Genomic DNA, 24,747 nt, shown 5'->3' with positions numbered 1-24,747 from the left:
GGTAAACAAAAGAGGTTTAAAGACTGTCTCAAGGCAAATCTTTAAAAATGTAGTATAAACACTGACAACTGGGAAACACTGGCCTGCGAGCGCTCCAGTTTGAGAACAGCCTTTAGAATATAATAGTAATTTATCTTAGAATAGAATAGTAATTTATTCGCCAAGTGCTTACATACTTGGAATTTGCTTTGGCTATTTTTACAATGTAAACGTACTTTATACAAAATACCTGTTAAATATCTGTGTGAGGATCGGAGTTTGCAGAACACTATTTAATGCAAAGAGGAGCCACTCCGACTACGCCTAGAGCTTTTGCCTTCTGTCCCTATAGTGACTTCAGAACAGGTTGAGGTGGTTGTTGGTGCCTCTGGCGCCGAGTGAATTGCTCTAGTACAGGGGTGTCAAACTCAAATTCATCGGGGGCCGCATCAGCAGTTTGGTCACCCTCAAAGGGCCGGTTGTATCCGTAGGACTATGTGTCCACTCTTTATTATCATAAATTATTGTCACTGCATTCAATTATTACTGTTTTTTGTAATAATGTAAGTAATAACTAGCTCTGAAAGCAGAAACATAGTCAGAATAATGGCAAGTAGATAGTTAAATGTACAATTATTGTACAATTTATTGAAAAATGATTTTTGGTAACTGCACTGGGTGGTGGAGGCTCGCTAGGGTTTCATGCAGGACCTTTGCAGAGCTACTAGTACCTGGAGATGCTGGGGTCCTTCTGCATGCAGGACAGATGTTCTGCCAGTGAGCCACCACCCTTCACCAAAGGGACTGGCTGAGGTTGACTCACTGGAGCTGCTCTCCTGGCTCCAGGGTTTAAGGGCCAGAAGTATAAAGCAGCATCCTATGTTTCTGAGGAGAGGGAGAGGGAGGGGAGGGGAGGGAGGGAGGAAGGAAGGAAGGAAGAAAAGAGGGAGTGGGAGGGAGAGGGGAAGGAAGGAAGGAAAGAGGGGAGAGAAAGAAGAGTGGGAAATATGGAAGGGAATAAAGAAGGAAAGAAAAAGAAAAAGGGAGAGAAGACGGAAAGGGAGAAAGAAGGAAGGAAGTAGAGGGAAAGAAAGAATAAGAATGAGGGAGAGGGAGAAAGATGGGAAGGACGGAAGGAAGAAAGGAAGGAAGTAAGGAAGGAAGAAAGGAAGAAAAGAGGGAGCAGGAGGGAGAGAGGAAGGAAAGAGGTGAGAGAAAGAAGAGTAGGAAAGAAGGAATAAAGAAGGAAAGAAAAAGAAAGAGGGAGAGAAGACAGAGATAAAGAAGGAAGGAAGGAGAGGGAAAGAAAGAATAAGAACGAGAGAGAGGAAAAAAGAAAGGGAAGGGGGGGGTCGCCGCCTTGATTCAGCGCCAGAAAAGAGCACGAAGGGACCCAGGGGCAAAAAGCATTTCCCGTGCAGCGTGAGGCAGCGGGTGTCCGTTTTAGGAGAAGTGCGTAAAGCCTCAGAGTTGCACGTTCGTGAGGCTGAGCCGCTGCTGAGCTCATGTTCATGAGGCTGAGCCGCGGCAGGAGGAGGAGGAGGTGAGGCAAGAGGAGGAGGAGGCGGCGGCTACCCGGGTCAGTGCCCGGCAGCGCCGTGCGGAGAGTCCCGAGCCTCTGGGATGCAGCAGTACTCTGTAGCACTTTGAATCCTCCTCCTCCTCCATGCGGCGCTGCTGGGTGCTTTGTCTGTGTTTCAGCAGCAGCAGCAGCCGTTTCCAGGCGCCGAACCATGGCAGGAGGAGGAGGATTCAAAGTGCTACAGAGCACTGCTGCGTCGCAGAGGCTCGGGACTCTCCGTGCAGCGTTGCCGGGCGCTGACCCGGCAAGCTGCCTCCTCCTTCTCCTGCTGTGGCTCGGGGCGCTCCACGCAGCGCTGCTCCGGCCGCCTTTCTACCCCCCCGGCCCCAGCTGTTTGTCGGCGCTTTGTCGGCGCGGCGCTTCAGCGGCAAGGTCCCGCTGCTGGGTCCCACTGGCTGGGGCACTCAGCGGGCCACATGACGAGGTCTGGCGGGCCGGATTTGGCCCCCGGGCCTTGTGTTTGACACCCGTGCTCTAGTAGTTGATAATGCTTGCCTTTGCTATAAAACTGATTCAGGTCGTTTGCCAATTTTTGACTCTCCAGAGCAGAAGAATATGTTCTCTTATATTAAGGAAAAGAAGATGTTCTCTTATATTCAGAAATGTTCTGTAAATTCTTCCAAAGAGTAGCCGAGACATGTTTGAGAATTGAGTCCGAATCATAGGTTCGTTTTGCCACTATAATCTATTTCGTCAGCGCGCTCCTAGCTTGGTTGTAAAAATTTCTGTCTCCTTTCCTCGAACCCTCCTCTTTAGCATATTGGAGTTTGCTTGAGTTTTCTTGATTAATAAGGTGCAGATTATTGTCAAGTGTGTGAAGATTTGAGAGGTATATAGATGGTAAAGCCGATCTCATTCCTCGCCTTTGTAGCTTAATCAAAGCGCTAGCACTTTTTTGACGTCGTATCCAGATCCTGCAAGGAGCTACAACCAAAGGTGTCATGGGCTTTGAAGAAACTCGATCTCAGGACGCAAGGGAGAAACGTGCTAAGAGGAAGGCATGCTTGGCAAATGCACACCGTGATCAATTCCCGCCTGGTAACCAATGCCCCCACTGTGGAAGGACCTGAGGATCCAGAATTGGCCTCCACAGTCACTTACAGATCCATTGTTAAAATTGTGTTTATGGAAGACAATCGTACTCGGCTACAAGTGATCGCCAAAGAAGAAGAAGAAGAAGTACTATACTATACTATAATGTTTAAACCGTTGACAGTCCTTGAATCGCCTCCCCACACTTGCCATCCTCTTCTGCCACATCAGTAGGGGCAGGCCACACCATATGAGAACCACTGCTTTAGCTGTTCTTATTTTTATCTGTAAGCCGCCTTGAGGCCCTGGCAGGAAAAAAGGCGGGGTAATAATAATAATAATAATAATAATAATAATAAAAATAATAAAAATAAAATTATTTCATTCGCCTATTTTGGGCAGGCGGGGGGAGCGGTTAGAGCGTGATTCCTTACAGCGGGATGCACTGCAGTTGTCGGGTGTGTTGCAAACTTTCAGGGCTCTCTCTTTAAGGAAAGAAGTCCGTCCTCGCCTTCGTTTCACGGCCGAAAACGGTCTCCACAGCGCCGCCTTCCAGCGAGAGCCGGGCGGGGGTTGCCGTGGCAACCGGCGCGAGGCCTGCTCTCCTCGACGCGACCCGCATAAATTTGTGCGAAGCGGCCGACGGTTCTTTCTCCGTCGCCCCGCAACGGAAGCGGAGCGTTTAGAGCGCCTTGCTCGGAGCCCCACACCTGTTCAAGCCATCGCCGCTTTACCGCTGCTTCGGGTGCCGCGGTTATAACTTGGGGGCTGCAGTTATTATTATGTCCCTGCTGAGGGCGAGTCGCTTGCCGGCATCCGGAGCCAAAAGGAAGCCTCCCAAGAAGGCGAGGAGGAAGAAGCAGGAATGGGACGTGAGTACGAGCGGGTGGGGAAAGCGAAGCTGTGAAAAACACGCGGAATAATAATAATAATAACAATAACCATTTTCCTTTTTAGTCGCAAGAGTTGTAGATCTGATTTGTAAAAGCATTCACGCTTTATAAATGCTTTATGACAGATTCCATTTGTTTTTTTAAAAAAGAAGAGTCAACCAAAAGCTTTACTTTTCTAGTTTATCACAACAGTTATTAACACTGGTCTTCAGCAAAGCAAATAATTTAATTAGACAGCGCCTGTATGACATCGAGCAACAGAATAATCTGGCCACAATAAGGAAATTTTATCCGTGGTTTGATTACTTTCCACCTAGTCGTCTTGACACGACCCAAAATACAGACGTGCTTTCACTTTCGCAAGTTTGAATATACCGCCTTCGGCTGTGCTTGAGAGTCGATTTCAAAAAAAAAATGCTCTGGAAAAAACGGTTATGTGCCTGTGGAGATGGCAGTATTGAGTCAGTGGCTCATGTGCTTCTGGCCTGCACTCTTTATAAAGATTTGAGGAGTGAGGTTATTACCCCTCTATTACTGTCCATGCCAGGTCGCTCTACCATTGCTACTGTGTCCTTTCTTTTAGCAAATCAAGATGATCAGGTGATAGCAAAAACTGCAAGGTTTTTAGTGGGGACAATTAGAATAATATCTATTATTTGATTATTGATGTAAACCCCCCAAATGTATTTTATATAGTTAAGTTTTTACCTCTATCTTCAGTATATTTTATTTTATTGCTATGGCTAGTGGCTGATGCAAATAAAGATTCTTCTGAGTTGGAGAAGAAGGCTGGTTTTGCCAAGCGAGTTTGGAATCAAAACCTGAAAGGAACCAAACCCAATAAAATTTAGTGTGTAAGCTTTTGACTTTACCAACACTACTATTCAGGCTGGATATATATAGAGAGGGGGGGAGCGCAATGCTTCCCAAACTCTTTTTGACCATGCCCCGCCTAAGTATCTCTAAATTCCTGATGCACCCACCCCAAGTGATATATAATTCTTATTATTCAAAAAGTGAACTCCTATTCATGTGAAGGAAGTCTAAAAGGCCATTAACTTGGTGTAACTCATTCTCGAATGGCTCCCCTTAAAAATCAGATTGCCCCCCATGGGGGTGGGCCCCTACATTGGGAACCACGGGGGGCAGGAGGGGGGGGAAGAAGGTATTAGCGGTGTAAAAGCTGCTGTTTGTGGAAGCCTCCTTTGTGGTCATGCAGGAATTGCTGCCCCAAAGGGATACGGAGAGATTTGCGAGGTGTGGAAGATCTCAGGTGGTACACTACTTCATGGTTTTTTTGTTAGCCTCCCTCCTCTATGGAGGAATGGAGGAATTAATTCTGGAACTTTATAAAACCATTTTAAAAAATGTTTACTTGGAAATATTGAGCTATTATTTCCTTTGGTGTATGTGCACAGGCATAATATTGCAGTAGTGCCATACTCAGTTTTCTTCTTCTTTCAGTAGTGCAGTTCTTCTTGTCAGTAGCTTACTCGCTTGGCAAAAGATTCCTGCATTGCAGGGGCTTGGATTAGATGACCCTCATGGTCCCTTCCAACTCTTATGATTATAAGACTTTGCTCAACTGAGGAGGCCGCTGTGCTCATTCCACTGTATTGTATAGCCCTGCCCTCTAGGTTCTTGAGTGTGCTAAAATGGGGTGGGATGATTATAACTGACTTATCTGTAGATAGAATAACTTGGTGAACATATGTTATTAATTTGATGTACTTGGTTTCATGTTCTAACCTTACATTTGGTATGCTTTGTTGCAGAACACTGTTCATGATCTCACTGTGCATCGTGCAACTCCTGAAGATCTCGTAAGCTGGAAATTTGTCTTTCTTGACATACTAGGGAGGCACTTAGGGAGGGTTGTCTTAAGACATAAAATTAGACATGTAAACCACAGACTTGCTCTTTTTAATTCAGGATGTGTCGCAGTCATGTATAATGTGGAGGCTGGGGTCCAGTGCTGGATTTTGGATGAAGAGAAAATTGACTATGGAGAGGGGTTACAAACTGTAATGATGGAAGTGCAAAGGCTGTGTGCAGTTAGCATCCTGTATCCCTATATGCTCCCTTCTGCTGCTGATAGTGTAGGTCTCCACTACATTTTAGGGCTTCTCCATTGGCCATCCCTTACCCATCCCTTCCATGTTTCTCTGTTGCTTGTTCTTCTCTCTCTCTCTGACACGCTCACAGTCCATTGGAAAGCTTGTATTAGGTGAACCATCCCCAAGTGTTTAGCTTGTGCTTTTGTAACTGATGTCTAGTTTTGCCCAGTGTATAGAAGTGTAAAGATAGAAAGCCTTCTAGTTGTTTTGTACGGTCACTATCATCTCCTTCATTTGTTCCTTGGCTTTGGTTTAAGGAAAATCTCTTCCTTTCCAGGTACGACGCCATGAGATGCACAAGTCAAAGAACAAAGGCATTGTACACTTTGAACTGCAAGAAAAAGCACTGAAGAGCAAATGGAAGAAGCAGAGACCAAGAGTTCCAGAATCTCTGGAAAAAAAGAAACTGGCCTTGATGAGAGAGGTAAGAAATGGTTGTAGAGTTTCCTTGTGGCTGATATAGTAAGCTAGTCATCAGCTGTGGTTCAACTAGGGGCGGGGGAAGAGAGCTATCTGCATGGTGGCATGCAGAGTTCTTTCATCCCAACTACTTGAGATCCAGCTTACTTTTCATGTTTGCTGCTGTGCAAGGCTTCCTGGTGAACTAGTCGTTCATTATGTGTCTGGAGTTCTCTAATCTGGAGAGGGCACACTCAGCCTCATAGTGTGCTTCAACCTTGTAAAGTGAATAAGATCACAAAAGTATGTTTATGCTGGTTAAAAGGGAGTCGGAAGCCACATCCTCTGCGACCAGGCTGCTGGGTTTTTTTAAACCCTTCTACCAGGTGTCCTTGTAGAAAGGGGATGGAATGATCCATAATTTTTCCACCAGCCCAGTGAATTTGTTTGTTTGTTCATAAGATCTCAGAGCAGGTTACAACAATACAATTATACTTTTATAAAACCAAGTAAAGCAAGTAAAATAGTTTCAGACAAAAACAGAACAGTATAGATTAAACAAAACCTGGATCCCTTTTTAAAAATTGGTGCTACATTGGCTACTTCCCAGCCTTCAGAAGATCTTATGGACAAGTTATATATTTTTGTTATCATTTTGTTAGCTATAATGTCTTCATTAAGGCGGTCATAAAATATCACTTTCAAAGAAGCATTTAGTATTTTAGACAATGCTGTACAAATAAGCCTAAGATGAGTGCTAAAGAGTGACTGCCATAGCCTGCCTTGGTCATGCCTCAAAATAAGGAATTTCAAATAATATTTGCCACATGTAGATGTATTTTTAAATGTGTTACTTATTGAATTAATCATGCCCATCTATTGGTCCTAATAAAAGGTAGCATTTCATGGATGATATAGGCAGCAGTATTAATAATTTATATGATTAATAGTGGCATGTAACCTGTTTTGAAGAGTGGGTAGGGCATGTGAAAGGAAAGAGAAGTATGATGTATAAAATGTGTGTGTTCTGTGCTTTCATTTTTTTAGATTCTTTCTGATCAGTACCAGTTACAGGAAGTCCTGGAGAGATCTGATCAGGCCATGGCTGTGGTGAAGGATCTATTTGGAGATGCCCCTCGCAGGCATTTAGGTGAAGTTTTAATGAGTGAGATATAGTTTTGTTTAGCAGACCCAAGGAAACCCAAAATGAAAGCTGTTTACTGGAAATGATAGCTTCATGTTTCCTAGTGTGATAATAACATAGAAATATGTTCTTTGACGACAGCCACAACCATGCCTCCAAATTTTCCTTGTAGCATACAGGCAACCCCCCATTTACGGGTGTTCACATCTATATATGCATTGTGCCAACCCCAGAAGTAACCTGGAAATGTCATAAAATATGTCGCTAAAAGGGTCGGTCGGGGCTGACTGGGGTGTTTGCAGGCTTTTTCAATTACACACAATTTTACAGAAGTGCTTGATGATCCGGAAACCAAGCCCTGCGCAAATCGGGGCTTGCCTGTATAAGCAAGTGATCTATTTAAAATGAATTCTGTTGGTTTTCTAAGAGAGTGATAGCTGGGTCTTGATTAGTGCTCCAGAGAGTTACACAGTGTAAATTGCCAGTGTGGAAACCATATTTTCTCCCTTTGCATCTACAGATGTTTCACCTACAGCAGCATATGCACGTCCATCCCAGCACTTAAGTGCAAGTAATGGAAATGTATAGCCAATATTTATTTGGCCTGATAAATTCCACCACATACAGTCCTTTCCTCTGCATTTGTTACTCAGTTGGCAAACTATGAGCTGTATCACATTTCCTATGAGGAAAGGGTACAGGTTTATAAAGTGAGACATATATTGTGGAGTAAGTGGATAAAATACCCTTCTCTCTCTTTCTGGCCCACAGAAGTGTATCGTGCAATAAAAACTGTTTAAGAGCTTATGGTGCCACACAATGTTCTATTGTTTTTCTACAACAAACTAACGGTATCTAGAATATAAGATAGTGTCTCCATGGAAGGCAACAAAGGATTGCAACGTTTATGCGGTAGGCTCAACATCTAATCTTGGGCCTAATGAATGGAAGTCTTTATTTCTTTTCTACCCTCTAGGTTTCCCAAATGTGACTGTGGCTCCTGATTATGATGTAGAATCCTCTCAAGGTCCCATCGTACAAAAATGTGATCCCCCCACACAGCTCTCTCTTCTTAGTGATTCTGTCATGGATCCACAGGTGGTGTATTTTCCATGTAAACTTTGTCACTAAATAAATAGAATAGGCCAAGGAATGTGTCTTTCGCATTTGATACATAGACATGCCTTTGCAAATTATACCAGTGTTAGTCATTCTGTGGTGTGAAATGAAATGGCAAGCACATGCTAGTTAAGAGAAGATGTCTGCAGTAGAATTGTTGAGGATAAGTCTGGTGTAAACTTTCACAGATCAGGGGTAGGCTGGGTGGCGTGGGGCGCCGGGTCGGCAGGGGGGCGCTGCACGCTGCGCCCGCCCACCAGCCGTGGGAAGAAGCGGGGCGGGGGCACCGGCGCGATCCGCGCACCACGGCGCCCGACCCGCTTAAGACGGCCCTGTCACAGATCCATAGTTGCAGCAGTGACTCTTAAGACATAACAGAAGAGGCACTTGAAATAACTCTTAAGACTGCAATCGTTTGCATATTTATGTGGGATTAAGTACCATTGAACTTAGTGGGATTTACTTCTGAGTAGACATGCATAGGGTTGTGCTGCAAATACAAAATTGAATGCAGAAAAAAACGTTTGTACTTGTTTTATTTTAGCAAATTACTTACTGACAGTAGTGGGTACAAATAATGTTTATTGAAACCTGAACACTTCAGTTTTGACTTTAATGAAATCAAGGCAACATAGATTGAAAGCAATAGTGTGTTTGCACTAGTTGTTTTAAAATGCTGTAGCATTACAGTAAGTTTTCCTTTTCCACTTCTGGGCAATTGGGAATTGTCTTTCTGTCCTCTGTTGGTGTGAAATTAAATTTCTTGGGACACAAAACTCTGTGTTTCCTCTAGCTGGGCTTGCAGCAGTTGTGATTTCTGGCTATTGGCTCGTTGTGTTTTGTCAGCCTATGAAATATGCCAGTTTAAATTTCTCCCATGCAAATGTTTGAGATGTTATATCTGTATCCTGAAAGGCTCTCAATGAAGAAAATTATTTGATGTGCAAGACAAACAGTGAGAATGATACGTATTTGAGCTTCAGATCTGACACTGATACAGAGAGGTAAGTGTGTATCTCTTGTCTACCTTCATAGTTTTCTATACCCGGCATAAGCACAAATAGTTTATTGCTTGATACATGATCTACTAATCCACCTGTTCAGCTCTGCTATTATCTCTCATGTATATGATCTTCTAAATGTTGCTATAATGCTTAAATAAAATCAAACTTTTTCTTTTTAAAATTTATATTAAAAACAATATCACAATAAACCAGAACAAGATATAGTACATATCCTTTACATATTTGTAACATCACTGGGAGATATCATTTAAATATCCAGATACAGGCATGTAACAATGAAGGTTAAGCTAAGACACACTGTGGCTATAAATATTTCCAAAATGTCTTCTTAAACTTAGACAATATTATATTAGCATCTTGTCTAGTTAAAAATGTTGTGAAAGGCCTCCATATTGCTATGAAGTTATCATGACTTGCAGCTCCTTTGAGGACTCTACTTTGCTTCCCAGCTACCACAATAAACCACATTTTGCCTGCCAGCGTTAAATTGTAAATGGTGATGAGTGAAGGCAGTGCTGGGCTATTTCTATTCATGGTGCTGCTAGCAAAAATATAATCAACTCTTTATAAAAGAGCTCTTGTATGGCTTCTGGAATCACTGCAGAAAGGGCTAGTGCTGGATTTATTACAATCATTTTTTCCCACCATAGCTGATATTTACCAAAATACACTTTGTCAAAATAAGTATAGTATGCGGCACTGTTAGCTATCTAGCTCTAAGGTAGGAATGATGCTGTAAACTAAGTACAGCGTAGGATACCAGTCCATAGTGGCTAAAATAATGTTTCTGTTACGGGCATGGCGATAGAATTGTAATCTTCCTAAAGTTGTTCTGCACCTCTGCTCTTCACTTAGGATGCTTCACCTTCCGAAAGACGGAAACTCTGTGGCCGGTGGCCAGCAAGAGGTTTCTAAGCAACAAATATCATCACAGGAAGTATATGTGCTTTCAACCCCAACAACAAATGTTCAGCCATTGGGATCCACAGGTTCGTTTTACTCTCTTTTTAAACAACAAACCAGTCAGAAATGAAACAGTAGATGCTGTGTCTTCCTGTAAGGAAGCATGGGGAACCTGCAGCCCTCCAGACATCACACACCATCATCTCCTCTTAGCCCCAGCCAGCATGGCCACGGATGATGGGAAATGTAGTTCAGCAATATCTGGAGGATCACAAGTTCCCCACCTTGCTGTAGGCCATGGGTGGAGAACAGCAGGCTCAGGAGCCAGATGTGGCCTCTAGATCTCTCTGCCTGGCCCTCAGGCCACAGCCAACGCTGGCCTTGTTCCATGCCCTCCTTATCCTGGCTGAAATGTAGCCAAGAGTCTTGGCTGGATGGAGGAATGAAGGAGGTGTTGGTGCATAGAAAGCACTTTGCATAGATGGAACGTAGCCTAGTGTAGAAAGGTAAAAGTCCCATTCATTTCTCTGCTCACTTTTGCCCCTGGCCTCATCCGTCACTGGCATACAGTCCCCGGAAATTTCCCCATGAGTAAATGCAGCCCTCAGACTGAAAAAGGTTCCCCAACCCTTCTGTAGGGGAAGGTATGTTTTAGATTATTTTAGACTAATTAAAACACTGCATGCTTTTTAAAATTCATTTAGCCCTTAATGCTACTAATGTAGTCAAGAAAGTCCACTCAAAACTTCGGTATGAAGAGCAGACTCCGGATGCCACATACATTGTGCAGCAAGTACTGAATGCCAATGTAAGGAAGCAAAAGCAAACCACAAAAGGTATGTCTTAGTGTACCTTTTCTCGCATATATTTCTCAGTCTCTGTTCGGTTGCAGCCTCCCTTGTGCCCATCTGTGGAACAATTTGTCTTTTGGAAGCAGTGAATTAACCTTTTTAAAATGAGAGTTTACTAAATATACGCAGTGTGAAGATTATGTGAAACAATCTGCACCCTTGGAAAATAATAATTCCTATGTATAATGTGTATGTATATAGCACTCGTATCCAAGATGTGTTTTTACACCTAGAGCAGTGGTTCCCAACAGGTGGTCCGGGGACCCCCAGGGGTCCGCGAGCTATGCCAGAGGGGTCCTCAAGATGCTATTAGATGCCAAGCCTCTGGCCCGGCGGAACTGCCGCCGGCGGTGCGCGGGCGCCAAGCGACCCCGGTGGATCAACCGGGGAGCCGCTGAAGGCCCCCCCGGCGACCCCACCGGACCGAGGCAGAGTGCGCCTGGCCGGAGACTCGGCGGAACCCCTGGGCCTAGAGGCCCGAAACCGCTTTCCAGGTCGCGGACCCCGCGGCGATCGCGTGGGCGTCGGAAACGTCCAGCGGAGCAAGTGAGGAGCTGCTGAGGCACCCCGCAGGCCCGCCGGGCCGAAGCCGAGGGCGCCCGGCCGACGGCCGAGCGGAGCTCCGTGGCCCGAGACCTCCCACCGCGCAATGATCCTGGGGGGCCTGCCTCGCGACTGCAGTTGCCATCACCCCTAGCTGCCCAAGAGGGGGAAGGAGCCCCCCCCCAAGCGAAGGCCCCCAATCCCGCAGCTCCTGCGCGCCACACGGGGAGCCTCGTGGGGACCCGAAGAACAAAGGCCGCACCGAACCTGCTGGCGCTGCTACCGCCGCAAATACAGCCACCCCCAGAGGAGGAGAAAAGAAGAGGGGACGACAGGGAAGAGAGGGCCCCACCACCATCCTCAACCCAGGTGAAAGGGTAGAAACCTCCCCCCCTCCAGAGGGAAACCCCCCGACCCCCAGACGGCCATCACACCGCCGCCACCACAGCCACCACCACACCAACGCCCCCCAAGAAGGATAAAGAAAAGAGGAAAACAACTGAAAAATAAATAAAACCACTTTTTAATTTTAGGATTAGGAATTAATGGGGGTCCTTGTCACAATAGCGGCTCGATGAGGGGTCCTCGAGAAAATTTTGTTGGGAACCCCTGACCTAGAGGGTGCTGCTATCTCCAGGAAAGGAGCCAACAAGTCCCTCATTTCTTGTGAATTGCTGCTAGCCTTCTATTGCTCTTTAATCTAGTTTGGAGTTTAATCTAGTTTATGTATAATACTGTTCTGTGAATTTCATAAATATGCCAGAGAGAATTACAAAAGCAGTAAAAGAAAGAGTTTAGATTCAATAAGAAAATAAGTGCTGCATACATTCCAGCATATTACCCAAAATTATTTTTTCTCCTTCACATCCCCCCACCCCACAATGCTCCCCCATCCATGGCCTAACTATATAAGTTTTATTTTGTGCTGTTTTGCAGGTATCTGCAGTAAGGTAATAGTTCAGCATTCACAATTGGATCACCTTGTTGGTCTGGCTCTTACTATTTTGTAATTAGTATACCCTTGAAAATCTTTTCTGAGCAGATTTGTTCTTGGAGCTTCCTTTAATTTAGAATGTGTGGGATATACACTGTGTGTGAACCAGACATTGGAAATAATAATAATAATAATAATAATAATAATAATAATAATAATAATAGATAAAACATCAAACATTAAAAACTTTCCAAAACAGGGCTGCCTTCAGATGTCTTCTAAAAGTCAGATAGTTGCTTATTTCCTTGACTTCTGATGGGAGGGCGTTCCACAGGGCGGGCGCCACCATCGAGAAGGCCCTCTGCCTGGTTTCCTGTAGCTTCACTTCTCGCAGTGAGGAATCGCCAGAAGGCCCTTGGAGCTGGACCTCAGTGTCTGGGCTGATCTATGGGGGTGGAGACGCTCCTTCAGGTCTACTGGGCCGAGGCCGTTTAGGGCTTTAAAGGTCAGCACCAACACTTTGAATTGTACTTGGAAACGTACTGGGAGCCAATGTAGGTCTTTCAGGACCGATGTTATATGGTGTCAGCAGCCACTCCCAGTGCCCAATCTAGCTGCCACGTTCTGGATTAGTTGTAGTTTCCGGGTCACCTTCAATGGTAGCTTCACATAGAACACATTGCTGTAGTCCAATCGGGAGATAACTAGAGCATGCACCACTCTGACGAGACAGTCCATCAGCAGGTAAGGTCTCAAGACATATACATATGAACATGCATATAATTGCTGTCTAAAGCTTGAGTTGTTGTGCAAGGATTTAAAATTTCTAAACCTTCATCAAACTTTAGCAAAGTGGTGGGAACCTTTGTAAGCACCTTAATTCCCTTCAGCTAAAGCCCCCCACCCTCGCTTTCATTTGTGTCAGAGCACTCTGTTTAAGTGCTAACTTCTGCATTGCTATGGACAACATGCTTCCTTATCTTCTCAGTGAAGAAGAAGCAAAGTGTACAGACCCCAGAAGCACAGAAGAGGAGTAACTTGAGCATTGCTGCAGCTTCCCTTGACCTCCCCATTGGCAACAAACCCAGCCTAGAGGTCTTGAACCAAATGGTGCACGATATGGAGAATGAAATGGAAGAATATGAGAGATGGATGGGCCATGAAGTCCAGCAAGCCCACAGTAGCCAAGGTCTCTCTGGATTTACCCGCTCGCTAGTGAATGCTCTATGTCGGGTGCTGCGCTATTTGAAGGAGGTGGGAAGATACTGCAAACTGCTGCTTGTAGCCACTGTAATATTTTGAGCAATGTTGACTGTGCTTTTTCAGTATTTTGGTGCTGTTTGTTTTAGGTTGTTTCCCATTGATTTCAAAGAAAGTAGTATTTGGTTTGGATTTATGTCCATTCTATTGCACCAGCCTCAGAACAGCTATTTTGAATATATAGTCAGATGATTGATGAACAAATGTAAACTTTTATATATATATAAAAACCACACGAACTCTCGTATACCTCTCCCTCTAATAGTGAACTCATGTGGTGGATGCCAAAGCAGGGCCACTGAGAAACGAGAGGGAGTGGCGAGCTAAAACCTTTAAAAACCATAAACTTAAGACCCCTGTTAGAATTGAGTATGGTCACTAGCAAAGTAATATTGAGTGTTAATTGGAAAATAGGTACTAATGGGGTTGAACTATCATGACTTGGCTGCCTGGATTAAATCCTTTAAAATAACATGTTGCCATATGGAAAGTTACATTACATAATTTTGTGGCAAGTTCCATTTGCGTATTTATAGTAGTGTTTCCAAAATTCCAGTTCAAGGTGCCAGTTACTGGTTTTATGCCCCTCAAAGGTTTAGGCCCAGCTGTCCATCTTGGGGAACACCATGCATCATTCCTTTTTCTTTAGGCCCATATATTATGGAATGACACCTCACTTTGTTAACTCAAGGAATATTTGAACTGTGGCCACCGTGTTATGGTATGCTCTTCAAAGGAGACTCACCAGTTACTGCGGTGTGCTGTGCTTTGCCAGGTACAATTGCTGCCTTTTGATACATTTAATAATTATAATTGTTTTATGGGTGTTAGGTTGGATTTAGTAGGTCAGACTTTATGTTTAAATTGCTAGTGTTGTACTGCTGCATTGTTTTTCTTGTTGCAAAAAAGCATATGGGGATTATACCTGAATTTATTATTATTTGAAAACATTTATTCTTTGAGTGGGAGGGAGGAAAAGGCACACCATGATCCCTGCATTCCATCAATTTACCTGGGATGAAAGTATATTTAGGATGAGCCAAACTTCATTACTGATGACATAGAGGCCCTCATTCTGATAATCCGCAAGCATAGTTGGGGAAAATTGAGGGTGTCTCTGTACAGAGGATGTTATTCAATGCCACTCAGATTACACCCATATGTATGATTAATTGTATGATTAATTTAGGTTCATTGATTTTAATTGGTCTACCCTCAGTAGGACTTACCATAGTTGAATACCACCCGCTGTATTTAATCCTGGTTAATGCCGCAAAGGCAAAGCAAACAACACCAATACAACCTCTGCCTTATAATTAAAGCTGGTAATAAGATCAGTTTCTGATCTATGTCCTGCAAGGAGAAGCTGCATTGAACATTCAGCTGGTGTAACATACTGTACATCCTTTTCCTACTCCCCACCCCCACCCTTTATGCCCTAGTATTTTGGCTTCGGCTTCGAAGGTGCAGGAGGGAAAGCTTCGCCTTTCACTTTGAAGTCTGACCTTCATTCAAATGCTGCTGAACCTTGATAACTCATGCTTTCACAACGAATACTTCAGCTGTCACTTTATGGTGTCTGATTCCTCCCTCTCCCTCTTTCCCTGTCCCCAAAAGACTGAGACAAGGCTACGTCAAGAAAAGCTGAACAGGCAGCAACTTGAAGGAGAGCTAAGTGAACATAGGGCCCTCATTGATGCTCTAACTGCTGAAGTCCTCCTGGCGAGAGAAGAAAATATTGCTATGCAGGTACTACCCAGAATCACTGTTAAGCTATGTAACCTAGGCATGCAATCGGAATTTAATGCCAGCATATATTCCCTTCGCTTGGTGATGTGATGTATTTCCAGACACAATACTTTGAATGCATTGGCAGAGCAGCAAGGGGCTAAATCTTAGTAGCTTAACTTTCACCATGGTTTTCTGAGCAAGAGATGGACTTGTATCCCTTGTCATCTTATCTCTATGGGGATTCAAGTCTGTATCCCCATGACACATTTGCTGTGTTCTCCTTGTTCTCACCTAGTATTGTTGCTTCCGTTGTGAGGGCATATCTGACCTTTTGGTTCCAACTTCAGAATTCATGTGATAAACACTTTAATAGCACTCAGTTATTATTTATGTTATATATCTATTGCATTAGTACCGTAGCTGTCAGGTTTACCCTTTTCTCACGAGGAAGCCTATTCAGCATAAGGGAATTTCCCTTTAAAAAAGGGAGAACTTGACAGCTATGATTAGTACAGTAGAGAGCAAATATGTGCTAATGGAACTACCAGGGGTGAGGGCAAATGCTTGGAAATAACCCATTATGCTTCATGTTTGCCTGTTGCAAGTGAAGCAGAATGGTGATTTTGGTGCATTTCTTGCTCCCTTTTTGTCTTCTAGAATAAGTTTCAGCACTACACGGTGGTAACAGAGGAACAACTGATTTCACTCACACGTGCATTTAAAGGGCTTCCCATTACAGATTCTGGAGAACTTTCAGTCAGGAGTCCAGAGGCAGCTCAAGGTAAAAGTCTTCACCAGGGAAACCTCAATAATCGGAGTGACACGACAGATTCAAAACTTAGAGTTTTAACTACAGCTGGACTGCTGCATGATAGCTGTCTGATTTATTCTGGTGGTGACTGGTTCTGAATGTGTAGATACCTACACATTGTGTTAATTGTGGTTTTTAAGGCATTTGCCCAATACAGTGGAACCTTGATTCTCAAACTTAATCCGTTCCAGAAGTCCCTTCGACTCCCAAAAGTGTTCAAAAACCAAGACCTCAAGCGGAAGCTGTGTCAGATGTTCAGCTTCTGAAAAATGTTCGAAAACCAGAACACTTCCAGGTTTTTGGCATTCGGGAGCCGATTTGTTCATCAACTAAGCCATTCACGAACCAAGGTTTGACTGTACTATCAAACATGGAAGAGGAAATAGCTGTTAAGGTCCCCATTCCAACACTGCACTGCTTTCCCACTGAAATCCTTCCAGTTGGTCTCTGAAGGTGATACTTGAAGTCAACAGCAATTCTGGGGGAAATGGCAGTCACTGTCCATTTTTCCTTTAAAATGAAAAGCACCAAGCACATTTTTTAAAAGCATAGTTAACATAACATTTAGTTGGCCCTAAACTTCACTGTTAGATTTGATTAACTGTTGCATTTAAGTGTTTCAGGTTTTCCTCTGTCTAAAGGGTTCTGTAATTTCCTATTGCTTAGAATGTGGTTTGGTTGTTTTCTCACAAAATATCAGAGGAGCAGTAGTTATCTCTGCAGCTATGAGAAACTAGGCTAGTGGTTGCCCATTGAGGGATGTAGGATGAGGGTGATGAACCAAACCCTGCATGTGCGACTCTATGGGGTCTTTCTCAAAATTCCATTAAACCTTATCTTAGTTAATACATTTTCATAACAATGACATGTTTTCTCTTTTATCCTTAATTTACTTACATTGTACTGGATTATCATTTTGAGCATCTAAAACAGGAGTTGCCAATCTTTTTGAGCTTATGGGCACATTTGTAAGCCAGAAAAATGGTTGGGGCAGCATGTACACACTATATAACTACAACCACATGCACTCATGGCAACCACAAACAGGACCCTCCCCTGCCAGCAGTTATATTTGAAAAAAACGTTGTTTTTGCAAGCCAAATATGGGAGGCTGGGGGAGGGAGCTCATCTTTCTGAAGAGTGCATCTAGGGAGGCAAGAATTGACCACCTGCAATATCCAGGAAAAACGCACTCCTACCCCCAACCACCACAATAAGACTTGAAAGGAGCTTCTATTTGACCTAATGTAAGGTTTCTTTTAAAAGCCTAACTGCAATGGGAGAGGACCTATTCTTTGGGGTTGCAACTGGGGAAGTAATGGTTAATACTTACGCCCTTGCTGCAATTAGGCTTGAATAAAGATTTCTAATAGCACCAGCTACCGGTAGGGAGAAATATGGTACTCCCCAGTTGCAGTCCCCCATCACTACCCTCCCTGTTGTCATTAAGGTTTAAATAAGCTTTCTATTGTAGCCAACACAAGAACTTTTTCAAACCTAATTGCAGAATGGGTGTGTATGTGTGCACAGCTGAAGAGGGAAGAGGTACCTCTCCTCCAGCTGTAGCCCTCTCTGAAATCGTCCCCCTGCTGCAATTAGCTTATTTCAAGCTTAGTTTTGGAGGAGGCTGCAAGCACTGGGGAAGGTGGCTGCAGGCACTTGTATGTTCATGGGTACTGTGTTGGTAACCCACGATAAAGGGGTTCAGCAGCTTATGGTAAGCAACCCCCCTCCCAGCAAAATAAGCTCTGGCTCTTCTCTTGAGATAAGAGCTATGGACATTTCTCCTAAATATCTCGCCCTGTGGTCAGCATGATTTTAGAGATAAGACTACCCCCTTTGTGGGAGGGCAGTTTTTGGCAGGAGCAAATATTCAGCTACCGCTACCAAGAGTGCCCCCAAAGTATAGTTTGCCTCACAGCAGGTATTAGACAGGAATATTTTGGGTAGCATGTATTAGTTGCTGCATTGTTGTTTCTAATATAATACATTGTCCTCTTTATTCTGTTGTCAGAAAAATGCCTCTCAAACTACGTTGGGCCAAAGAGAAATACACAAGTTGATATTCTCAATAAAACCCCAGCATTGCCAAATCCTTTGGATAAAACGCATCCAACCCCAACTTTACCAGCTTGTTTATTCCAACCAGCTGTTTTGTTATCTCCACCACAACAGAAGAGTAGTCAGGCATTGCCTCTTCTTCAGAATGGTAAGAGGGTCATTTTGACTGCATGACAGCTTCCTGACTTTTGTTTCCGTAATCAACCCACCCTCAGTCACATTGTAGACAAGTCCTTTTATGTCTTCTAATCTAGCGTAGTATCTAGTCCTAAAAACATTGGTGACTGTGGCTATTGTTCAGTTATACAATGTCAGGTCTTTGGTCTCATGCCTAGGAAACACAATCTGAATTTATAGCAGGACACTCCTTGCTTTAAACCAGCAAGCAGTTGCGACACCTTGTACTTTTCCTTTTTCTCAGCTGGTTGGAGGCATCTTGTTAAATTTTGCCACCTTGAGGACAAGATAGTGCTTCCCCTGGGAGCCCCATTGCTTAAGATGGATCTACTTCGAAGAAAACTAAGGGCCATCAGAGTTGTGGAAGAAGTGATTAATATCATACCATATATATTAATATATATTCTCCCCAGTCAGAAAATCGTCACAGCACAGATCTAATGAAACAGTACCAGATATTTAGGCAAGATTGCTTTTAAATTGCAGGGCACAAGCATTTGAGTTTCACCTCACTTGAAGGTCAACTCTGTAGGTGAACATTTCCAGGTAATAATCTGTGATCTTGAATATAAAATAAATGCACCTCCTGAAGTCTAAAAAGCCTCTAAGCCCATGGCATTGACATTAGATTGCTTTGAACATTTTGAACTGCTTCATTTAGACTTGGGAGCAGGTATGTTTCTTTTGTATTCAGATATCCATCCTTGAGTGTTAAATTAAAAAATGAGAACTGACGCTCCAATTGGCATTATAACCAGCCTTCGCCTCTCTTTGGAACAAAGCCTTTTCACTCCCATTTTTTTATTAGTCTAGGAATAGGATTTAATATAGTCATACAGATTTATTTGGTCTCCTGTGTTGTCTTTCCCTAGATTCCACTGGGAGAGAATCAGAAGGAGAGCAAAAGTCCTCTCCGTCGAACAAGCCACTGACGGTGGAAGAGGATGGCAGTTCATTCACCCAGAAAGGTGCTGGTCCTTTGCAGAGTTCTGTACCGTCAGATGGCCAGCCATTAGTAAGCGCCTTCTCTGCAGTGCCAAGCCAAAGCTCTGACTGCTTTTCAGAGAGGCCTAATTCTGATGTGACCATGATGCTTACCCAGACTGATGATCTGCAGGGACAAATAGCTGAGCTAACACTCCAGAACACTGTCCTTAAAGCTCAGCTGAGCAAATTCAGGCATTGCCCTCAGGAGGCATGGGATATTTTGCAGCAGCCATTTTCGGTGCAGAATGGATCAGTGCTAGAGGGGCAGGTAAGAATGTAAGAGAGAGTTGGATCGTGACATTCTCAATAAACATTGATACTTTGAGATTATGCTTTGTGACTTGTGGAAAGGGAAGCATGGGTGTGTATGCGCATATACACACACTTGTCAACTTTGTAAGAATTACAGTCATCAACCATCCGTTCATGGCATTTGTGTGCCTGTGGGGCATCTTATTGGTGACCCATGTACTGAGTAGCCACTGAGCCTCTTGGGCTTGCCAATCAGAAGGTTGGCAGTTCGAATCCCTGTGATAGGGTGAGCTCCCGTTGCTCTGTCCCAGCTCATGCCTACTTAGCAGTTCGAAAGCATGCCAGTGCAAGTAGATAGGTACCACTGTGGCAGGAAGGTAAACGGTGTTTCTGTGTGCTCTGGTTTCCATCACCAGAAGCGGTTTCGTCATACTGGCCACATGACCTGGAAAGCTGTGGACTATCGCCGGCTCCCTCGGCCTGAAAGCAAGATGAGCACCGGAACCCCATAGTTACCTTTGACTGGACTTACCTTCCAGAGGTCCTTTACCTTTTTACCTTTTACCAAGTTTTCTGAAGCCTAAATAGTTATAGAATCATACGACTGGATGGGCTGTTGGACCTCATCTGGTCCAACCCCCAGCTCAGCGCAGGGTCTTGAATGCAGGGTTTGCAAGCATCCCTAACAGATCGCCATCCATCCTCTGCTTAAATACCTCTTGCAAAGGAAAGCTCACCACCACCTCAAGGCAGTTCTGCCACTATTGAATGGCTCTTATCAATAAAGTTTATCTTAATGAAAAGTATGAAAATGACTTTTAACTACCCTCTTGAATACTCGTTTAGGGACATGGTGATGCCATAAGCAGCTTGAAAGAATTACCAAGGAGCTTGGATGAACGAATAGCTGAACTGAACCGCCAGAGTGCAGAAGCACGCAGCAAACTGGTGCAGCTGACCAATCAGCAAACATTACCGACATTTGTCTCTGTGTCTCCGCCAGTTTCACCAATTCCATCACCACCTGTAAATTTGCTTGGTATGTTACTCACTATTTAAAAGCTTTTCTTACATCAGTGTTGGCAATATGGGTTGGTGTACTCTGATGATGGCAGCTGTCTTCACTTGACAATCTTTTTTCTTTTTTTGAAAACATTCTATCTGTTTCTCTGTTTAGTAATTGCTTGATGTGGTTCCTCGTTACTAGAACACCTGAACACCTAATAATTCACTAATCAGATACTGTCTTTTCTAGAAAACAGAAAGAGAAGAACAATTGAGGTGTCTGTTCCAGTTGCAGAAATTCTGGATAGTTCTAAAGAAAATAGTCCTTCTCCTGCCAGTGGAACCAGTACAAAGAGGTCAGCTGCTTAGCTGTTCTATTTTTACAGGCAGGGAAGGGGAGCAGGATCTTGACAGCAGGCTAGATCCTGAGCTCTTTTGCCCTTCTGTATGAAGTGAGGTTTACCCCAAACTGACTCGTGGGCCATTCTCAGCAGCCTGGATCTAATTGGGTCCACAGGCCAGATGTTCTCCACCCCATGCTAACTTAGAGTCTGAAGACGTGGCTGTGATTTCCAGTGAATCGTTACAGATTTTGGCTCTAGAAACAGAAGGTGTCTAGCAGACAGCTTTCTTCACTTGAAATGCCTTGCTAAGCAAATACAGTCGTACCTCAGAAGTCAAACGCCTTGTGAGTCAAACATTTTGGCTCCTGAATGCCACAAACCTGGAAGTGAGTGTTCTGCTTTGCGAATGTTCTTTGGAACCTGAATGGCCTATGTGGGTTCCTGCAGCCAATCGGAAGCCGCGCCTTGGTTTCCAAATATTTTGGAAGTTGACCGAGGTACGACTGTACCTGGTTTTTCTCTCAAATAATATCTGCATCCTAATTCTGTTACACATATAATGGAAAGTCAAATGTACATTAGAGCCTTGTTGAGGCACATCAGAGGTCTGATGTGTTTCCATTAGCAGTCATCTATGGACTCAGATGGTTAAATATAAATGTATATTTCCATTCCTTTCTTACCTGTTTAGGTCTTACTTGATTTAGCTATCCAATTCCATCAGCGTGCATGCCTTTTTACTGAGTGACAGAGCAGCAGGCAGGTAATACACAGGCTTAGTTAAAACATGCACACACACACACACACACACACACACACAGAAAGAAAGGGAAAGTTATGGGGATGACCCAGCCTCTGTTTTCCCTAATTTTAGTCAATTCATGGGCCCCACTGGAGCCTTCTATAAAAAGTGCCTGAGGGACCAGCCACCAAAGTAAGGAGGGCATAACCCTTTCTGACCCTCCTACAATTCAGACACTTATATCAAATTGTTTCTGAAACTGAATGACTAAATCATCTACATCCTGGTTGTTGTTGTTGTTGTTGTTGTTGTTGTTGTTATGATGATAATTATAACTGACATGGCCAAACATGGCCCTCCAGATGTTTTGGGACTACAATTCCCATCATCCCTGACCACTAGTCCTTTTAGCTAAGGATGGTGGGAGCTGTAGTCCCAAAACATCTGGAGGGCCAAGTTTGGCCGTGCCTGTTAGCAGCACCCGCACTCTATAAGAGTTAAATTTAAGAGAAGACCATCTCTGCCTACATGTTTATAATATAAAGATACAAGGCAATTAAGAAACACGACAGTGCACTCAGAACCTGTAATTCTATACACTTCGTGTTTCCTAGCTCTCTATTATTTATGCCTACAGATCTGCAGATGTGTCTAGCCAGGTGTGCTTACCACTAAATACCTCACTGGGAAATGTACAGTTGACTTATGACAGTCATAGAATAAAGGTAAGTCATTTTTAGACAGCCATACTTCCACCTTTTGGCAATGTTCAGGGTGAGTGTCAAGCCTTAGATAGTCTAAACAATCATATAAACAAGGAATATTTGGTGTTATGTTGGAGGAGATGCCAGGAAACCAGAACTTATGTTCACATGTGGTGGGGGTATAAATATGTACAGGGTTTTTTGGCAAAGGGTGTTTAAGGAGAAAACATAAATCACTGCGTTAAAACTGACTGAAAGTCCAGAGGTAGTATTGTTATCAATTTACAATGAGGTGGAAGGTTTGCAGGCTAGGAAGGACTTGCTCACAAGTTTATTGACAGCTGCACGAGTTATTATGGCTAGGAAGTGGAAGGGGCAAGCAGAATATAAAATGGAAGAATGGTATAAAGAGGTGTGGGAGATATAGCTATTAATGATAGATTAAGATGTGCTATTAAGGCAAGATGGGGAATATGCAGGAGAAATTATTTTGAGGAGCTATGGAAGGTATTTGTAGAATTTGTACAGTTAAAAGGGAAGGGGGTCAAACCATCGCAAGAGGTGCTGAAATTTTGGGAGGTTGGATAGTTACAATTGAATGATCTCGGGGATGGGGTACACATTTTTATTTATGTATTATTACTTTGTTAAAATTATAAATAAATAAATAATACTCAATAATAGAAAAAGATAGTCAAAACAGAGCCCCAAGATTGCAGAAATAAAATACTTTTTTGAAGGGGAGAACTGAAGAGGGGGTAAGGAATTAACTAACTGACAGTGTTAGTTAATTCCAAGGAATGTAACACTTCACTTTTTCTCTCTCTCCATTCCTGTAGCCTAAAAAGCAAGGAGAAGATGGCTGGTTTGCCTTGTCAACACATATTGGTTAGCCCCAAGCCCAGATGTTGTTTTAAGTGTGTTTTAACCATTATAAAGTTCTAGAACAGGGGTGGTAACTCGTGAACCTCCAGATGTTGCATTGGCCATGACAGGAGTTGGGACGTTTGGGGGCCGCCCCTGTTCTAGAGCCTTTTCTGCCAGGCCATGGACAAGGTCAGTCCTGCTGGTTATGCTGAGGTCTTTCCACATCTGTGGCTATGTACATCTCGTCCATATTACAGTTGAACATGTTCTTGGACTTGTGTCATGGGTGCAGTCCGGAGTACGGTAGGCACTTGAAACAAGCACAGTGTTGCAAAGGCAGCTATGTGCAGCAGAATTGTGTGGACAACTGCTCGTGTCGTTCCTTTGGCGTGAACCACACAAGGATGGAGTTGCTCACATAGACAACTTGCTGTGCGGCTGCCTCCATGCTATTGTGTTTCCACATTGCTGGCCTCAGCATCCATTGGAAACCAGGGTGGCTCCAGGATTTGTCCCTTGTTCTTTGATACTCATATCTGAAACATTTGGTGTTGTATGAAAGAGGAAATTGTAATTGATGTATGCAGTTAATATAAGAACATTGAGGTAATGTTTTAATCCTGTTAATGCTGCTGAGCAAATACTTTCTGGAACTTAAGCATTTTTTAAATGGTTGCAATAGTGATAGGCTTTATATCACATAAAGCAAATCCCTGGACTGGAATGTATAACTTTTGGGGTCTAGTTAATTGTTTACTGTGCCCATACCTGTCTTCATTTGCCGGGCAAATTTATCCTGGCATTAAGTCTTATAGTCCATGTGCCGCTATTAAGAATTCGCCTTTGCAAAACCACAGAAGGCAGCTATTTCCTGTTCCATGCAGTGTCTTAAATTTCCCCCCAAAAAAGTGGTGCTGTTACTACTGGCTCTGCAGAAGAAATACAAGCGTAGTATTTGTCTGTTCCATTACTGCAGTGGGAAAATGTATTAAAGTTATTTTGAAGGATAGGATTTTACTGTGTTACTTTACATTTATATTTTGCTCTTCTGGTGCAAATACAACAAAAATCTGTCAGAATAAAACTGTACTGTATTTAGCAACTGACAAAAGACACTGAGGGGAAGGGACCAGTTGTACTTCATGGAACAAGGTGTTCTAATCTAGGTGCAGCCACTGAGGAGACCTCTCTCATCCCACTCAAACCTCCTTCCACCCTAGGTGGGATGCAGAAAAGGGACTCTCCTGATCTTTGGGAGCAGAATATACGGAAGGAATGGCCATGT

At 43.5% G+C, this 24,747-nt stretch overlaps 1 protein-coding gene across 1 annotated transcript; it reads left to right on the top strand.

The window, feature by feature from the left end:
* Window positions 1-3,191: 3,191 nt before the first annotated feature.
* SPICE1 (spindle and centriole associated protein 1) lies at window positions 3,192-24,469 on the top strand. Its single transcript, XM_035097306.2, has 17 exons — window positions 3,192-3,465; window positions 5,262-5,309; window positions 5,881-6,027; window positions 7,050-7,152; window positions 8,123-8,244; window positions 9,181-9,269; window positions 10,146-10,279; window positions 10,898-11,029; window positions 13,510-13,775; window positions 15,399-15,530; window positions 16,170-16,293; window positions 18,338-18,532; window positions 19,434-19,816; window positions 20,647-20,839; window positions 21,056-21,161; window positions 22,529-22,616; window positions 23,435-24,469. The coding sequence occupies exons 1-17, from the start codon at window positions 3,376-3,378 to the stop codon at window positions 23,486-23,488; spliced, it is 2,406 nt and encodes an 801-aa protein (XP_034953197.2). The 5' UTR covers window positions 3,192-3,375; the 3' UTR covers window positions 23,489-24,469.
* The last annotated feature ends 278 nt before the right edge of the window (window positions 24,470-24,747 follow it).

The sequence above is a fragment of the Zootoca vivipara genome, chromosome 16, assembly GCF_963506605.1.
Source record: "Zootoca vivipara chromosome 16, rZooViv1.1, whole genome shotgun sequence".
In the NCBI taxonomy this organism is placed as follows: domain Eukaryota; kingdom Metazoa; phylum Chordata; class Lepidosauria; order Squamata; family Lacertidae; genus Zootoca; species Zootoca vivipara.
This window is presented reverse-complemented; position numbering and strand designations above follow the sequence as displayed.